The sequence below is a fragment of the Mus caroli genome, unplaced genomic scaffold (genome assembly GCF_978045245.1).
Source record: "Mus caroli unplaced genomic scaffold, Mus_caroli_1 scaffold_16, whole genome shotgun sequence".
Classification (NCBI taxonomy): domain Eukaryota; kingdom Metazoa; phylum Chordata; class Mammalia; order Rodentia; family Muridae; genus Mus; species Mus caroli.
In genome coordinates, this window is record NW_028227271.1 from 37,259,077 (window position 1) to 37,278,378 (window position 19,302).

A 19,302-nucleotide genomic window follows, 5' to 3' on the forward strand; every position below is an offset into this window, starting at 1 on the left:
CTCCTTCAAGTATAGGGATCCAGGGTCAGAGCATGAGGAGCTGGATATTGGGGAGCAAACACGTATGTTCCTTCTTGTGGAACAGCTGACCAGCCCTGCTGATAGGGAAGCCTGGCATGTCCATCTGTGTAAAGACAGATCAAAGACATGTCCCAGTCACAAAACACCAACATCAGGAGACAGTGAGGATGACCAGAGGGGCAGGCATGCAAAAGGGCCACGTTTCTTTAATCTTAACATATGTTTTAGAAAGAAAGAATACCAGCATCAGCTACGCATGGCAAGAGTACATGAGCATCCATGCCATAAACAGCTTCCACATGGTCATGACCAGAGACCAAGGTCACAATAAAAAAGCCTTGTCCATATATCTACATTGTTTCACAGATGCCCAAATAAAACACATGAATAATGTGCACCCACTTTGCTTTTACCTTTGCTATCTGGGGGTTACCATTCATTTAATCTAGCCTAATAATAATGGTTCTCACCTACTCACCTGCTGTCTATCATGATGATTTTCTAAGTTTCCACAGGTCGGGCGCGGAGGGGGGGGGTAACTTAATTGAATGATTCTTATCGCTTCTGGTGCCTGAAATAGCTCATAATAAAATGGCGACTAAACTTGTCACTTACAGCTTGGTGTTAGGTATTTGACAAGTGCCTCACCAAAGTATTCCAGGAGCCCAGGGCTGGGTGTGGCATCATCTTACTTCCTGCTTCAATTCTAGTTTAGGAGAGTCTATGCCTCTAGGGCCATCATAGAGAGGGCCAGCATGGACTGGCATTTATCCCAGGCCTTATCATGCATGGGAGAAGTCGGTTCTTCAGCAGCTCTGACTTTAACTATGACCCAGAGTTACAATGAAAACACAGGACCCCATTGATGCATGGCCCAGAGAAGTGACAACAACACTGAATTGGGAATCAATTGAAGGCTCAAGTGTCTACTGCCAGATAAGAGAGGCCTTGGAAGAATGATTTCACCTCTTCCGATCCTGACATCTTTAAAGTGCAGAGAATGGTGCTGTCCCAGTTCTGCTTTGCTTCTGGGAGGATTAAGGCCCCCGGGTAGTCACCTGGATTATTCATGGCCAAATTGTCTGTCTGTGTGCTGTAGGTTAAGAGCACCTAAGAGGTTCCAGCACAAGGACCTGCTCGGAGCCAGCAACTCAAGCTTGGTTCCCAATCCTTTTCATTTCTTGGTGTCATGACTTTGGCTAGGCCTGTAACCTCATCAATCCGCAGGTTCCTCATGTGCAAACTGGTGTTAACTAGAGTCTAACAAACTATAGACAAACTTGTATTAACTGTCAGTTTTGCTAGCTTCAATGAGAAAACTAAAGGAGAAAACCTAAAGGCCCTAAGCCACAATACTACCAAAGGATACAGAAAAGCCTGGTATGTCTGGCTTCCTGGAGCAAGGCTCCTGTTTTGCATTTATCTTCACTTCTTGTGTGGATACTATTAATCTCTGAAGGGCTGTGAAAGTATTGATGGCTGAACAGGGGCAAATGTCCAATTCCCTAGTCTGTTGGCCCAGATCCCAGCCCTCAGCACAGGTAGTGAGGAGCAGGGATGGAGAAAACCCTGAGAGTCATTCCCTGTGTCTGTGTTTTGCAGTCCCCTGAACTGATGCGGAAATGGTGGTGAGGAAAAGACTTTGTTCTGAGATTCAAGTTGATGTACAACCACAGTGGGACTCCTGGACACTTGGAAGGCTTGGTTTACTTCCACTTCCTAACATGAGGGAGCCCCAGAGAGCTCCAGATACCAGGACCCCTGTGCTCCACCAGCCATGCAGGGAAGTACTGTGCACAATGAAGCAAGTGTCTTTGCCTTGATAATGTACTTGTGAAGACTCTTGCTGAGACACTCAGCCTATCTGTGCTGCAGAGGAGCAGGACCAAATTAGGAAGGTTTAAGTCTACTTCCAGCCCAAGCCTCAGACCTTTTATCCAGATGTCCCCACCTCCTGGAAGCCACCAGCCTTGCAAAACCTATGAGTATCCCATTCATGTCCTTTCTCTGCGTACACTCTTGCTTACTTGGGGGCAGCATCTTCTTGTCATGCTTTCTTCTGAATGTGCTAGACCAGATTCATCCTTTTATGGCTCTATCTGCATCCTCCTGCCTTGAACCCCTCCCAATTGTGTCTAATATGCCAGTTATTCTAGGGCTTATGTGCTTCCTCACTTCTTCAGTTCCTACTCCAATCCAAGGCTGATGCAGCATCCCACACTCTCCTGTTGGGAAGGACTCAGAAAGCACCTAATCTACATCTATTCGTACACTGGCTCCTCACAAGGTTCTGTAGGGCTGTTAGGCCACTGCAGGTCTGAGGAGTAAGAGAGCACAGCAGAGTCCCTACAGGAGAATCTGGAGGGCATCAGAACATGCCTTGGTTCAGGTGCCCACGGTTCTCTAGAGCAGTGGTTCTCAACCTTCCTAATGCAGTGACATTTTAATATAGTTCCTCAGGTTTTGGTGACCCCCAACCATAAAGTTATTTTCATTGCTACTTCATAACTGTAGTTTTGCTACTGCTATAAATCATAATGTGGGATATTTGTGTTTTCTGATGGTCTTAAGCAACTCCTATGAAAGGGTACATCCCTAAGGTGTTGTGACCACTGCTCTAGAGCTTCTAAGGATATTTTGTCTATTGGGAAGACAAAACCTGATGACAGACCTGCCAGAAACTGAAAATTCAAGATAAGCCTGTTGTGAGATCAAGCATGGTTAGGTTGGAGAGACTCACAAATGAGCAAAGTGCTCTAGCAGGTTCCTGCGTCCTGTCCAGGGTGGCTTCAGGAAGCAGAGAGGCATGTCCTCTGTTCAACTTTCCTGTCCTTCATTTAGCTGACTGCCCTCTATCCAGTGGCCCAGGATCCACGCATGGCAAGCACTGTGACTGAGGGCTGACACTATGCAGTTTCACTTCCAGCAGCATTGCCACTTACCCTGCACTTCTTTTGGGGAAGCCCTTTTTCTGGGCCTTTGTGGCATGAAACTTTTCTGGGTTTCTCTTGAACTCACAGCTCAGAGCCCCATATACCAATCAAGCTGTACCAAGATCAGACGATCTCTCAAGGTCTCCCTGAAAGGACAAGGAGCTCCTTGCATGTCCATGGAGGCATAGTCTGGCCTCTTCCTTCCTTATTACCCAACCCCCATTGAGGTCTTGATTGGCTTGTGTTTTTATTTTGTAAGGGGTGTGTTAATACAAGTATTCACTGCATCAATATACACTGGAATCTCCCAGCCAGCACCTCTCTCTCTCTCTCTCTCTCTCTCTCTCTCTCTCTGTCTCTCCTCCTCCCCCTCCTCCTCCTTCTTCCTCTGCTCCCTCTACTACTCTCCAGGTTCCCAGGACATATTCCTCCTCATCTGGCAGACATTCCATTCCTATTCTGGCTTCTATATCTCCTCCTTATTCATAGATGTCCATACTCTATGGTTGTCTCTTTTTCCCATGCAGGTCTCAACCCAAAAGACCCCTCTGTTAGGTTAGGCTGTCATTGTCCACTCCTAAAGTGTGTCTCACTTTCTCCTGCTTCCTTTGCAGCCCTCTGGCTCTGCTTTCCTTAGCGTGCTTCTCAAGACCCGGAGTGCTTAGTGCATCTGCTTATGCATCATTGCTATCTGAGTGAGCTCTATCTGGGTGCTCAGAACTTTCTCCCAAAGCCCAAAAGACTTCAGCAACCTGAGGGTGCATACATAAGTCACACATGAACCACTCTTCATTAATTACTACAGAGATACAAGACCATGGCCAACCTTCTATCACATGAGGCAGAATTAGAGTCAAGTGTGTAACAAAATATTCTCCTATTGTTTCCTTTTAAAAATTGCAAGAGAAAATGTGATTGTGATGCTGTGATGACAATATACTAGTGATTCTAGCTTGACTGGCACTCTGTGTCATCACTCAAAAAATACTTTCTTAATATGTTGAGGGTAGTGAGTTCACCTGTCTTAGCTCTAGGGAGAGCTTCTGAAGCACTAGATGAGGAAACATGGGATGTCAGGCTCTGAGGGTCTGGGTCTCAGTGAGGATGGGGAGGGTCACAGAATGTTAGGTAGGGCATCCTAGAGCTGGAGCCCCACAGAGTCCCTCCCTGGTGGGAGCAGTCACCATTCTTAGATGTGTGGAAGGCAGACAGGGCTCACTGTGCTATCTAGAAGCTATGATATCCTCAGCTCTGACTGGCTAAGCAACTTGTCTTGACCACATGGTCAAAACGAGGAATCAAGACTCATTCTCCCATTCATGTCTTCCTAGGTCAGACCCAGCATGAGAATTTGGAGTAGTAGCACCCCTTTCTAAGAAATCTCTCTCTCTCTCTCTCTCTCTCTCTCTCTCTCTCTCTCTCTCTCTCTCTCTCTCTCTCCCCATCTCTCTGTCTCTTACACACACACACACACACACACACACACACACACCACACACACAGACACACACACACACACACACACACACACACACACACATTAAGGATTCCTGCATCCGCCTCTTACTATGAGCAGCTAGCAAGGATTTGATGCTGCTGCACCAGGGCTCATGCCAGCGACTTAGCTGCCAGGTGCAGCTTTCCAACTCTCAGACATTCCCCCCCCCCAGGCCCCCACTGCACCTGTTCTTGAATGAGGCCAACTCCTAGCCAAGCCCAGGGCACAAGAAAGCTACACTAAGCTTTGGGATTTTCTTGTCTTATTCAGAGATGCTTGGAGTAGAAGCAGAACTGTGAATCTTGGAACAAAACTGCTTTTGATAATGCAAATTTAGTCCTGGTTAATGCAGACAGACTGTCAACTTCAGCAGTCAGGAGAAGGGAGGGGGCTAACTCCTCATCTCAGAGACCAGTGAAGAATTTGAATAGAATGCTTCGACTTCCGAAATAAGATCATTCTAAGCAAGCGGAGGCTTTCTACCTTCCCAGGAATCCATGTAACCCCCATGCTCTGCAGGTATGTCTCTGGGTGTCATGAGGACTCTTTGGGTGGACCATGGTGGCCTGGGTGGCAGGGGTGAGAGTCTCCAGGATTTGATGAAGTCATTCTTACCCACCCTTTTTCATCTAAGGTAATTTGATGGTCTCTGCTGAGGGGGATGGCTGGTCCTGAGGTCTGAACAAGGGTTAGGAGGCACCTATTCCTTCCCTGGATGGTGTGTGTTTGTGGGCTGGCCTCCAGTTGCCATTTCTGCAGCTGCTATGAGGAAGAAACGTGTGTGTCTGTTTCAGTGTCTATGTGCACTTGTGCTGTGATTTGGAAAACTGTCCTGAGGTCAGATGATTCAGTGGCTATAAGTCCTTTGTATTTCTTCTTGGTACCAGAGCCATTAACTATATTACTAATGAGTTAAGTATAAAAATATCTATCATTTATTCAGGTCCACCTCTTTTCTTGACAGTGGAGTATGTTTGTGGTCTCTGGGCATATTTAGCAGGATCTCTGAAAGTTCTCCTGATTTGCAGATAGAGAAACTAAGTCTCAGGTTCTGGGAAATGCAAAGGCTTCGGACTACAGTCAGAAGACACCCAGGGCTTTCCCCTGGTTTTCTAACAGAAGGCCACGGGAGGAGATCTGTTCTATTCCCACTCACTTGTCACCCAGTTGCAGTGCCACTGCGGGTACTGATCCCCACCCTACCTCTTGTCTTCAGGCTGTGATGCTCACCTTTCCACATAACATGCATATATCCATTCCTGCATGCTTGGCTTGTTGATGATCTGTTTTGATCTGGCCATTACCTCTTAGAGGGCAGAAATTCAATTGGTAGACATGTCCACCATAGCCAGCCCTACACCTGGAACACCATAAGTGACTGATCCACTGTCATTAGCAAGTAGGTGCTATTGTATACTCGTGCTGCTGTGTGTCCTGCTCAGCTAGACATGGTGATTCCCTGTGTTTAGGGTCTCAGAAATAACCCCAAATAAAATAAGACCTGTGAAGCTTAAGGAGAGAGAACAGCACATGTTCTAGGAGAGGAAACAGAACATGTTACACCCTTAAGCCTAGCTGAGGAACACCAAATACATGGAATTGGTATGCCCATTCAAGGTGACCAGGGAGGGAATAGAAGGGAGTAAATTCAGATTGCATTAAACAGATCTCTGGGGGCCACTGTCAGGATACAGCTTTGACTCCTGTAGAGAGTACTGGCTAATAGAAGGCTTGTAGATTGAGAGAAAGTGAGGTGAATCCCGATGCCACCATTGCTAAGCCTGAGAATATGCATGCACTGGAAGGATTGTGGTGGTTATGTGAGTTTGAGTGTGGACACGGGTGGCCGCAGCAGTTCCCGATGAACTAAGAATGAGAGCTACAGGCAGCTAAGGGAAGATGCTCAGCAGTCTGTTGGCTCTGGAAGCAGTCTGGGCTGAAGTGTGGGAAAGTCTGAATGGATAGCTAGGCTGGAGGTGTATGCTCCCTCACATCAGGGACTGGTATAGAGAGCAGGGCTCTGGCTTTCTAACAAACACTGCTCCACCATTCCATCTTCTAGGTAAGCAGTGACCAGGTGTGCTCACCAGACACAAGAGTACACAAGAACTCAGCAAGTCAGAAATGGGTGACTAGAAAGACAGAAATGGGTGACCAGTGAGCAATGTACCAAGGCCTAGCTCCCAATGGGTGGGGGCTGGAGAAGCATGAACATGTGTACTGGTTTCTTTGTACTGGTCTTCGGGACATGCAGACCTTCCCAGCAGGGCTGGTTTAGCAGTGAGCCTCCTGCCATATGCCATCATGTTCCTTTATGAGTAAACAAAGGGAATTTTACCTACACCTTGGCTAAGTCAAGGAGAATTGAAATACTGCACTGGGGAAGGATTCTTGTTCCTCTAGTCTGTTGGCTATGACAGAACGTTCCCAAAGCACCACTGGCACGGTGCTAGGGAAGACAAGCCCCCGGCAGCCACACAGTCAAGCAGCCTTCTAATGCTTGGCTAGCATAATTGAGGAATTGGATTTGTGCTGATCTCTGACCCATCATAGCCCATATCAGGAGGCTACCTCTGTCACTGGTGGGGGAACTTTGACTACTCGAGGTGGTATAGGAAGCACCTGCTAGGGCAGCCCTCACCTCCACATGGTCCTTGTCTGAGATGAACCCTAAGCTGAGACTTCCTCCTTTCATGACTGAGAGATAGCATTCAGCACATTTCCAGAGCTAGCATTGTGAGGACAGGGTCTCTTACCTGAAGATCACATGTCCTCTCTCACAGAGAGATATTGCAAGGAAAAGGTTATATTCTGTGTAATTTATCATGTTTGTGGAGAGAGCAGCAACAGAGATTAAGCCGTTCTGTTTTATAACTCCTGAGGCAGTCAGTGTTAACTGCTTGGTGTATCTGTCCACACTATGATCCTTTCATGAAGAAACACAAATATATACATTTGCATACATGCATATACTTGCTTTTTAAACATTAGTGCTAACTCTATTCCATTTTTCTCTACATCTTTGCTTTCTACTTAGCAGCCTATCACAAGCATCCCTCAAGCACACAGAGAGATCAGGCTCATGTTTTTAATAGCTGCATAATATTTAGCAGTTGGAGTGTATCTTAATTTAGTCAGCCAGACATCTGGATTTCTTCCCACTTTTCCCTGCAACAATTAACACTGTGAAAAATATCCTTGCACACATGTTGTGGAAGAGCTGCACTTTTTTGCTTATGGTGAGGTGTCCTTGCGGCTGAAACCTGCTCAGCTTCTACTCCAAGCTTTTCACAGTGATTGATTCACAGCTGCAATTTGTGGGCATATCTATATTAGTCACCTCTTGTAACTGTCCTAGTTCTGACCCCAGCTTCCCCCATGACTATCTTCAGACTCCTATAGCCTTGGTACACAGTCCTCTGTCAGCCACGGAAAGAGTCATTCCTGATCCAGTATTCCAGCAGGAGGCTGCAGAGGCCTTGCCCTGCCTCCCTTTACCTACCTTCACAGCCTTTGCCCTATTGATAAGCCCATCATCCTGGGAACCTCCTATGAGTAGATCCACCTTCACTGGCAGAGGCCTCTTCAACCGTCTGGATGGAAGTTCACGGAGGTACTGGCCATCGACCACAGGGCCCCAGTAGTGGAAAGGGCCACTCACAGCCAGGAGCTGCAGGGTGAGAAAGAAGGCTATTACTTGTATGTGCTTTAGTTTCCTTTAAGAAAACTACAATCTGGGAAGGGGAGGGTAGGGAAGTGGCGGGGAGGGTATGGGGGGACTTTTGGGATAGCATTGGAAATGTAATTGAGGAAAATACATAATAAAAAATTAAAAAAAAAGAAAAAGAAAACTACAATCTTAGCGTTGGCTGTGCAGCTGAAGTTGACAACTGTAGCAAAGCACTAATGGTTCTGACCAGTGACAGGGACTAGGAAGGCCTCTGTGAAAGGAACTCTGCAAGATGAAATCTAGTCCTTCTTTACCTCTGGAGCCCCATAATTCTGCCTCAGAGTGCCTCATAATGTCTTTCTTTTGTAAGACTCTTACATTGGCTTGCTTAGTGGAATCTAAATCATAAATGTTCATGCTCTAACTCCAGCTGGGCCCTAATGGAAAGCAAGGGTCAATGAGCAGGACAGCAGGCAAGCAGGACATCCCGTGACAGTGACAGTGGCTAGGCAACAAATCCTCCTTCAGCAATGCTTAACCCCCAGGAGACCCTCCCAGAGCTCATTGGCTGAAGCAACAAGAGGTTTCCAGGAAGAACGGCAAGAATAGGAAGGGCTTAAAGTTAGTGTCTGTGGCAGGTGACACTAAACAGCATAGCCTATATAGGTGCAGATGAGGACAAGACTTAGTCCATGTCTTAGGGTCCAGATTTGTTATGAGGATCAAGCCTGCTCCTGCATCCTCTACCAATGTCAGAGGCAGCCAACATTGCAAGCTGAGATCAAGGTCTTTTCTGGTAGAAAGGGATGCCCCACTATTGATCTAAGGGTCTATGACCTGACCTTGTGCCTCTATGGTCCTTCTCAAGTTCTATTTCATTTCATCTCTCAACTGTGTCTCCATTATAGGCTCCACTTTGTACATAAGACATCCAAATGACAGAGAAACATATCTTTCAGCAGCAGCCTTGTATGTTCCTTTGTAGCTTGTGGCTCCTGCAAGGACTAGGACTCAGGAGACAAGTTTATCTTTAGTTGGTCATGCACTGGATGTGTAGCTTGGTGGAGACCATCATCACATCTGGTTAGACCTGGGCCTTTCATTTGTAAAGACAAGAGATTGTCCCTCCCCAACCTGTACACCAGCACCTACCTTGGTCTGAGCATCATTCAGAATGTTGGCAGGCTTCTGGCGGAGACATGATACCACTTCCTGGATGGATGAAGTAGGGCATCCAACCTCCTTTGCCAAGGCTGCAGCTTGCTGTTGGGCCCTTTCTCGGCTGATAATTGCAGCCGGGGACAGTGCGGAGCCTCCCTGGAAAAGAAAGAGCAGGGGTTAGGCCGACAGTCTGTACAGCTTTGGCTGCTGCTTAGGACCCTCAGGTCTTAGCAGAGTTCTATAGTTTCTTCCATACGCAGACACATGGGAACCTTTGATATCCTACATGTATGAATGTCAGGGTTGACCTACACAGAACAGCATGCTTGTGTAAACTTGAATAGGTCAGTGAAAACCTTGGTTTCCTTATCTGTGAGGTGAGGGTGCCAGTCTTGCTGTTCAGCTAAAGAAGTGTAATGAGGTCAAGGGTGATATAGCTCTGAATACGGACTGGAAAAGCTTCTGGTAAAGCACTATGCAAAATACAGCCACCTCCTCTGCAGAGAGCTCAAGTAGCAAGGGTTCCTGATTCTAAGTTGTAGTTGAATGTGAACATAGAGGCCCTCTGGAAGACACCATCATTTCAGCTTACAAAGAGGTATATAAGGTACAGAGTAGTTGTTGGTGCCTAGTCAGACATACAGTGAGACATGGAGCGCCTAGAACTCAGCAGTCCTGTCACTGAACCTCTGCAGGTTACTTAGCATGAGTGTGAAGACTGTACACTTGGGAGTATTTCTCTAGTAGAAGCGGCCAACTTCTCTGAGAAGCTGTTGTTAATAAGAGGCACATCAGGGGCCTGAGCACTCAGCCACAGTGAGGCAGACTCTCACACATACCTGGGAGGCTCCTGATGGGAGAGTGTTATACCTATCCCATATTGATGTCTGGTTTTTAGTCTTTAGAGGGACCTGTGACCAGAGCCTGAGGCCAAGCAAGCACTGGGAAGCCCATCGGGGGAACAGGAAAGTACACAGGGGGTGGGCAGGAGGAGGGCTGAAAACTTGGTAGCTATATATAGCCTGATGACCAAAGCCCTTTCCAACATCTCTGAACAGTACAGATAAGGCCAGAGAGCCTGGGCTGCCGACACAAGATAGTGTGAGGTAGCAGACAGTGGTTTTTGTCTTTTACTGTGTTTTATATACTAAATTCAGTATATAATTTAGTGTCTGGTGGTGCCTCCTGCGAGATATACAAAACAGACTTGTGTAAGCATCTGCACTTACAAACAAGAGAGAATCCTCTAGGCTCCTCATGAGAATCAACAGAGGTGCAGGTCAAACTTGCAGCCAGTTGGGGCCTGGAGTGTAGTGACATTGGTAATGAACCATAGTGGGTGACTTGTCGTGAATGTGAGTTTTACACCCTTGATTTATTTCTGTAACACCAAGTGACCACCTGTTTTTTGAAAAAACCACTTGCTATGTTCCTGTAACAGAATGGTACTCACACTCAAGGTCTTCACACTGCAGCACAGCATTCTGTGCTGCTAAGTGCAGGGGGTGGGGTGGTGGTAAGTGGCCCCAGCAGAGATTATCAACTTTCTTAATGCTGCAACTCCTTAATACAGCTCCTCTTGCTGTAGAAACCCCCAGCTATAAAATTATTGTTATTGCTTCTTCATAACTGTAATTCTGCCATTGTTGTGTACTGTAAATACCTGCTATGCAGATATTTTAGGCAACCCCTGTGAGAGGGTCATTTGATTGCTCCCCCACTCCAAAGGTCATGACCCACAGATTGAGAACCAGTAGCCTACAGGAATGCCTGAAAACATGAGGATTTCAGGGTGGGCCTCTGATGTTTTCAATATCTCTGCTAGCTATAAATAGCTGGGCTTCTTGATATGCGGAGGAAGTGGGTAAAGGCGTGGGTTTCACTGACACTGTAAGATAGCTTAGAGAACTTTCCTCTCTCTTTTTGTTGTGATCAGTCTTTCTGAAACCTTGTTCTTTGTGGAAAATCAGCAGTTAAGCAGGCTGTCCTCATTTGGGGGCATTTGTTAGGCCTTACAGCTGCTGGTCCTTGGACAGAGCCTGGGAAAAAAGCCTGAGCTTAGAGGAAAGGGAGCAGACCAGAATTCCAACCCTGTCACTCTGATGGTGTCATTCATAAATTATGACTTCAGTGTGCCCAAGAAGACTCCCTCTCACACCGTTCTTGAAGAAGTTATTATCTGGCAAGGCAACAGAGGTCCATTATGTGTGTGTGCGTGTGCATGTGTGTGTGCATGTGTGTGTGTAACAGTCTTGCTGCCCCAGGTGTGCCCTGATGGCCTTGACTTAAGATCAATGTTCTTATGCAGAAAGAGAGTTCCAAGAGGCCTGCTCTATTTCCTTCCCATGCCTTAGTTCTCCTTTCCTTGCATTCTTGCTGTAATGTATTAACTTCTCAGAGAAGGAAAACCTGGGAAATCCACACCCACCTCCTTACCAGTCAGCACCAGGTTGCATGGGTTGTGGCAGTTTCCGCTCAGAGGGAGACAAAAAGCAGAAGAGTTAGGCAGCACTTCTGTATATCATATCAGAACAGCCCATGAATCCTCAGTCTAGAGGTGTCAGGAAGTTGGAAGCTGTGTACCCCACGTTTCACAGCTGCCAAACATGAGGCACATCTCGGGCAGCCACCTGCAGCACCACACTCTACCCACTATGCACTAGCAGGCTTGTCTGTGGCCTTGGTCCCTGACTGTCTCTGTGAGAAGCAGGGCCAATATCCAGTAGGAAGGCCCTGTCTTAGAAACAGACAGACTGAGGTTTTGGTTCCAGTGCGGTCTGCTATTTTTGTCAGTTCCCATCTTGGCATGGAACCCTGTGATCAACTGCTCCAAAGAAGATACAAGACAACGATGCAAAAAAAAACTTTATACTGTAATCAGCACACAGTGTATGTGAATGCTAATTATCATCAGGAGTGGAATTAGCTATTGGTTTCTTTCCCACAATGCAATGTGCCATCCAGCTTCCTGCTGGGAGGAAGTAGATATATGACTCCACAGCAGTGCAACACCCTGAGGAGCACTGACAGCTCCCACTGAGTTATGGATTCCAGTGAATTCAGCCATCATTTGCTATTCAAGAAGGATCCATCTAAAAGTGTTTTGAGTCTGATTTTATGTAAAGAGTCTTATGTCCTCAAGCTGTGGAAGAGATCCAAGGTTTTTCAAAGTACAGACTGTACACCAGAGTGATAACCCTCTGCTATTGGGACCAGGACAAAGGCTAGAATTCTTATGCACTGAGAACTCCAGGGAGGGGATCCAGGGCTCCTGTATGCCTGGAGAATTCTGCAGAGGGGCAGGAGCTGAGAGGACTTTGAGAAGATGAGCAGAAAGGGGCACTGGCAGGTAAACTACTCCTGGGGAGTGTCAAGGATGGCAGATAGGTTAGGAATGTTGAAGAAAAACCTGGGGTTTAAAGATCCCAGCATCCCTGTAAAAAGCTATATATGTGTTAAAGGAGGGAGCCAACAAACAGAATGGATGGAAACATAAGTAGGCTTTCTAGGAGGAGGAGAGAACTCTGCATAGAAGATGTTGAGAAGTAAGATCAGAAGACAAGTCAATGACAGCCATGTGAGAGGGGGTTGCCATGAGCAAACGAGCCCTAGGGTGCAGGCCAGGCTTCTATAGCTACAGGAAGTCCTCTGGGATTTTGGTCAGACTGAAATGACTTGAGCACACGGCAGACCTTTGAGCAATGACTGAATATGAGTGCCTCAGGGATGTGGGCTACTGAGGGCAGAGCAGTGAAGTGATTTTTCTACCACTGGCTACAGCCGTATGTAAAACAGCCATTGCCTATAGAGAAGTAGGGCAGAAGTGAACTGGGACAAAGAGCAGAATTCTGCTTGATAGCCTTAGTGCTAGAGGAGCTGGAGGAGCTGGAGGAGCTGGAGGAGCTGGAGGAGCTGGAGGAGCTGGAGGAGCTGGAGGAGCTGGAGGAGCTGGAGGAGCTGGAGGAGCTGGAGCAGTTGGAGGAGCTGGAGGAGCTGGAGGAGCTGGAGGGGCTGGAGGGATCATCTGAGGCAGGAACCCAGCCCAGACTCCTGGGTGGTCCAGGGATTCTGAGTAGAGATTAGAGCCAGAGAATGTGTCCACTGCTTCATATCCTTCTTTTCCCGGAAACACACTCAAACCTGAGCCTGCCACTGAATTCCATGGACGTTGGAATTTGAGCATGCTTCTGAGAGGCAAGAAGAACCTGGGACAGACCTAGAAACTGTAGCAAAGAGATTTTCAAAAGTAGTTCCTATCCAATGTTAACATTCTCTTGTATGCCTTTAACCAAGAGGCATCACTTTGCTTGATCCCTGGGACCACGAGTCATACTGAAGTCTGAAGCATTTCAGGCTTGGCAAAAATCTTAACACAAGTACTGACACTAGTTAATGTAACTTCCATCTTGAAACTAGAATCTACAAAGTCATAGACCACTTCTCTTTTCTTCTTCTTTGGAATCAGTGTTCTTGGTTTTACTTAGGCTATGGAACTTGGGTGGGGAGCATCAAGGTGTGGCTTGCTATTGCTCAGTGTCCTTTGCCTGTCAGATGGTATCGATTTACTGTGGTCTTTCTAACAGGAACAGAGTGGAAGCTGATACAAGCCAAAACCAAGGGCACTTTTGTAAGTAGAAACTGAAGGAGACTAAGTGTACATGTACATGTGTGTGTGTACATATGCATATATTCACGTGGAAAGTGAACAACATTCAGCCTTCATAAGGGGCCTCTTAAGCGCTGGGGCATTAATTTATGTACCTTCTTATTCTGTGATCCCTACAACAACCCTCTATATATTAGCAACTCCTACCCACTTTTCAGATTGGGAGAACACAGTCCATAAGGAGGCAAGGTATGTGAGATCTGGAGACTTGTAATAACAGCCCAAATTATAAAGCCTTTAGCTTCCCCCATGATCTACCCACCTCCCACTAACAACAGCCCCATCTTAGCACAGAGCTTCATGAATTCTTATTCTCATTATGAATGGCTGACAGGTGGCAGCCAATAATAAGGAAGAAGCTTACAGGGGTTGTCAGAGAGCAGGGAGATGATATGGGAGCTTCCCCTGTGTCAATCAGGAGTGAATGATGGAGGCCAGACTTACATGGGGCTCTGTAAAGAAGATTCATGTCTGCAGACTGGGAAGGACACAAGGACAGAACACTGTCCTGTGAAGTCTCTTGGCAAACGTTTACAACCTCTCTGTACTCTGCTTAGTTGCATTAGTGACAGAACCTCTTCTAAAGACCCCAGGCCTCCTTAGGACTTTCTGGTCCCAGGAGGAAAAGGAAGATGCAAGGAAGGAGAGGGGTTTTTCTGCCATGCTTTGGAGGAAGAACACAGCAAATATGTGAGGTCTCGAGAGGAGCTGGGACCTGTGGCCACTACTACAGGAGGGCAGCTAGAAATGTTTCACAGGGGCTAGTTGGGACTAGCCACTGAAGTTTAGGGCAGGTGGAGAGATGGAGATAAGAAATTGATAAGGGCAGGCTTTTCCAGGTGAGAGATATCGCACCCAGCAATTGTGCCAAGAAGGTAAATTGTAAAGGAAAAAAAGAAGAACTGTGTGTGTATGTGTGTGTGTGTGTGTGTGTGTGTGTGTATGTGTGTGCATATGTGTGTACAAAATAAAGCAAAAAGCTGAGCTTCAAATATTTTGCAGCAACATCATAGTGCATAGATATTTTATTTCTTCCCCAAGTAATAGTGATTGCTTAATAATTTAATAAAAACTGATCGGTGTTGGTAAATACCACAGAATAAATGTAAAAAGAGGAGAAGAAGAAGAAGAGAAGCAAATACTGCTTATTTTGATGTTCTTCTGTATATGCCACACTTTATCCCTAGAATTTCCATAGATTCAGAAAGAACATTAAAGATGTTTAATAGCTTCTTGGTACCCAGTAGAAGAGACTGAGAGCCAAGTATTCTGATTCCAGTGTGCTTTTCCATGACAACGCAGTGCTCCAATGAATGACAGGATCCAGGTGAGATTCATGGGCAGTCTGTTCCAACTCTTCACCCTATTACCTGCCCACACCCCAAGATTTCATAGATATTTAAACTTTGTCAATTCCTAGAGCTCCCTGCCTCCACCACTTATAAAGGGCCAGTTGTAGAGTTTACCATCTCCTTATAATTTCAACAGTGTCATTGTCTTCATGAACTGTCATTGCAGTTGCAATTAGAGAGGCATTTAGGACATATTTTAAAAGCTGATTCTACCCTATAGTACGACTGATTCTTGCCATAGGACAGCAGTCATTTGCACATGTCACATGAATTAAGCCACAAGTAAGTGGTATGGCTAAGGCCATTGATGGCCACTTCACATGGAAACAAGTAGTGAGATGGAACAAAAGCCCATTGGAGCAGGGTCTGGGTGAGGGGACAGGCTCCAACAAAAATCTCAAGGACCTCAGTGACCCCTCCCTGGACGTTCCTTTTATTTGGAAATAGACATTTTTTTTTTTTTTGCCCCTCTGGAATGGAGATAGGTGGAATTTGCACCTATCTCATTTTCTCCATGTCTCAAAGACTTGACAAAACACCTTTTGGCATCTGTAAATATGTCATGTTTAGTTAAGTCCATTGCTTTCTGACTGTCAGAATCCATTTAAGTGCATGGCAGTTAAAAATTACTAACTTCCCAGACCAAGGTGTCACCCTTGAAAAATGCCACCTTAATGATAGCTGAGGTGGGGTCGGCACCCCATCGTAAAGAGGACTTGCTTGTCCCTATCATTCATTCCTGAGACCAGCCATCCAGTGGTCCCTGAGACTATGTGGAGAAGGGGACAGCTGGGTCCACAGCTGGCAGGGGAGAGGGTAAACTATGGTTCAACACTTCCTGTCACTGTTCAGTTTTTAATACGTTTCTAGGAAGGCCTAGCCTCATGTCACTTATGGGTAGCTTTGTAGAAGACATACATTTTCTTCGTTTTACAGTTGGATCTGAGATCTGCTTGAACACTATGGTTCAAGACGCAAGACCTAGCCTGCCCTAGGAAATATATGTGTAGAGCATGGTCTGATAGGACAATAGGCCTTGGGAATATAGAATAAGCAGCTGTGAACCTGTTAGAACAGTCCACAACTGCAATGGCCTATCCAAGAGACTGGAGGTGATGCTGGACAAAGAGTCAGAAGTTACCTAGAGTGGGTAGAGACAATACATTGCTCTAACTTGGGTCTCTACATGCTACAGGAGACAGAATGAATGATTGAGAGAGACTGTCTTTTCATCTCTGCAGCTGTCTGTTGAGCCACTGAATTGCAGCCTGTGACTCTAGCTTCCAGTTCCTGTTTGAGACATCCTGTTCCCATAGTCTATGTGTTCAGATGGGCTTGGCATTCCCATGGCACAGCTCACTTCCTTATCTCATGGTCTGAGCCCAGCTCCCACCAGGATGAGGGTACCAACAGCTTCTGAGCTCCTCACTCAAGCAGATCCTTACTTCAATTGCTACCCTGGGCAATCCTGCAGTCTCTTGGTAAGGTTATGATGGACTCTACAGGAAGAATATGCATACTTTTGCACCTCTATCTTTGAAGTATATTTCCTATCATGACCTTCAAATCTGTCAGATGAAAGCAAGTATAAATTATTGTTATTTTGAAGAGATATAAGAAGTGTCTTAGTCAGGGTTTCTATTCCTGCACAAACATCATGACCAAGAAGCAAGCTGGGGAGGAAAGGGTTTATTCGGCTTACACTTCTATACTGCTGTTTATCACCAAAGAAGTCAGGACTGGAACTCAAACAGGTCAGGAATCAGGAGCTGATGCAGAGGCCATGGAGGGATGTTCTTTACTGGCTTCCTTGCTCTGGCTTTCTCAGCCTGCTCTCTTATAGAACCCAAGACTACCAGCCCAGAGATGGTTCCACCCACAAGGGGCCTTTCCCCCTTGATCACTAATTGAGAAAATGCCTTACAGTTGTATCTCACGGAGGCATTTCCTCAACTGAAGCTCCTTTCTCTGTGATAACTCCAGGTGTGTCAAGTTGACACAAAACTAGCGAGTACAGGAAGATTATTTGGAAAATGAAATTTCAGGTTGGAAGCTCTTGCAAAATTCTTCTCATAGCACAGCAATTACCTTTTTTCTTTGTTTATTAGTTTCCTCATCTGTTAAATGGGTACATAAGAATGTCACTAGAGAAGCAGTGAAAGCATGGGCTATGAGGCCATCAGCCAAAATCCAAGTCCAATCCTCACTGATAAGCTGCACGACCTTAGAAAAGCTAAACCTAAAGTCCTGAGGCTTCAGGTTTTTGGTTTAAAGTAAGAGTGAGAAAAATACCTTACTTATATATTTGTTAGGAATTTTAAGGCAGCATGAAAGGGCTTCTTATGTGTACCAAGCTTCCTGAAAATAGTACCAGTGTTTTCAGATATCTTAAGGAGTAATTCAGAGAATTCTTGTGAAAATCAAATGAAATCACAGGTATGAAAAGAGGTAATCTATAAAAATTCTTCATATAAATATCTACTATTGATATTCCTATTGATGCTCAAACTATAATTTTTAAATGGTGGACTATTCTCTAGTTAACCTAGGTGATTCTTAACCTATAGGTGATTCTTAACCTATAGGTTGTGATACATTGAGAGTTGAATGATGCTTTCATAGGGCTTACCTAAGACCAAGACTAAGTCTGTGCTAAGACTAAGGACTGATATTTACATTATGATTCATAACAGTAACAAGATTACAGTTATGAGATATCAACAAAAATAATTTTATGGTTGGGGGCCACCACAGCATGAGGAACTGTGTAAAAGGGTCATAAGTGTTAGGTTGAGAACCGCTGCTCTAGACTAACAGATTAGCATTAGAGTTTCATCTCAGCCAGGGCATTTTCCACGGTCTCCCTTTGCTGATGCAATTAGTCATGGATCAGTGCATGCTGAGCTGACCCTGACAGATATTTTTACACCTAACCAGCTGGTTCTGACTGCGTGTCAGTGACTTAAGTAACATCAAAGTCAACTTTAAGCTTGCCTTTCTTCTGACAATAAAATCTTATCATGAGGAAGTGGAGCATCCAGCCATGAGGAGGCATCCTTAGGAAAGCATGAGGTGGGGTTTCAGTGAGTGTGATAACAATCCTGCTATGGATCTCAGCCTCATGTTGTACTGTTTGAAATACCCAGAGGTGGCTCGCCAGTTACTTTGGCATGGGTACTCACAAGATGAGGGTGCTGGGGCAGAATGGTGCCAAGGTCTTCCTGGGACAGTGTCAGGAAGTTGAGCACAGTGGCCTTATCACCAGCCAGCTGTTTCTAGATTCCCAGTATAGGTCTTTGTTGCTGCTGGGAGTTACTCTATTAGAGGGCTAATTCCAGCAACTTCTGCATAAAGATGCCCCAGGGAATCCAAATCAGCAGAACATGATTAAGGCCTTAAGGTGTTTAGAGATCTTGGGGGAAGGGGGCTTCTTTTCTCTCTGTTTGAAACTCATTCCCTCAGTCTTCTCAGCTCCCTCCTCCCTATGAACATCTACTTGTTCTACACAGACACTGCATCACACTGACTGCTTGTTGTCCCCACCTCTTGTAACTGATGGTGTCTGCAAGTTAGGACTGCAGAGCTAAAGACTGGTCTCATTAGACACTCTTAAAAAATGCTGTCTGTGAGCCGGGCATGGTGGCGCATGCCTTTAATCCCAGCACTCGGGAGGCAGAGGCAGGCAGATTTCTGAGTTCGAGGCCAGCCTGGTCTACAAAGTGAGTTCCAGGACAGGCAGAGCTATACAGAGAAACCCTGTCTCAAAAAATTAAAAAAAAAAAAAAAGCTGTCTGTGAGGCACAAAACCCCACAGCATTCCCTTACCATGAACATCATAAGAGATTCTTAAGATTTCAAAACATTTTCAGACTCCTGCTTAGAAACAACCTATTTTCTCTTTGGTATCTGTCAGTAATCATCTCCCAAATGGGATACCCACAGATAGTGCACTGAAGCCCCGCATGAAGGTTCTAGAATATGTGTCTATAGATATTATTTAA

General features: G+C 45.7%; 1 protein-coding gene across 1 annotated transcript in view; it reads right to left on the reverse strand.

The window, feature by feature from the left end:
- Window positions 1–19,302, reverse strand: part of Tg (thyroglobulin) — a 180,168-nt gene that overhangs the window by 15,112 nt on the left and 145,754 nt on the right. Inside the window, 4 exon segments of the mRNA XM_021183215.2 lie at window positions 7,955–8,122; window positions 9,275–9,319; window positions 9,321–9,349; window positions 9,352–9,439. Of these exon segments, the coding sequence (XP_021038874.2) occupies window positions 7,955–8,122; window positions 9,275–9,319; window positions 9,321–9,349; window positions 9,352–9,439 (330 nt within the window).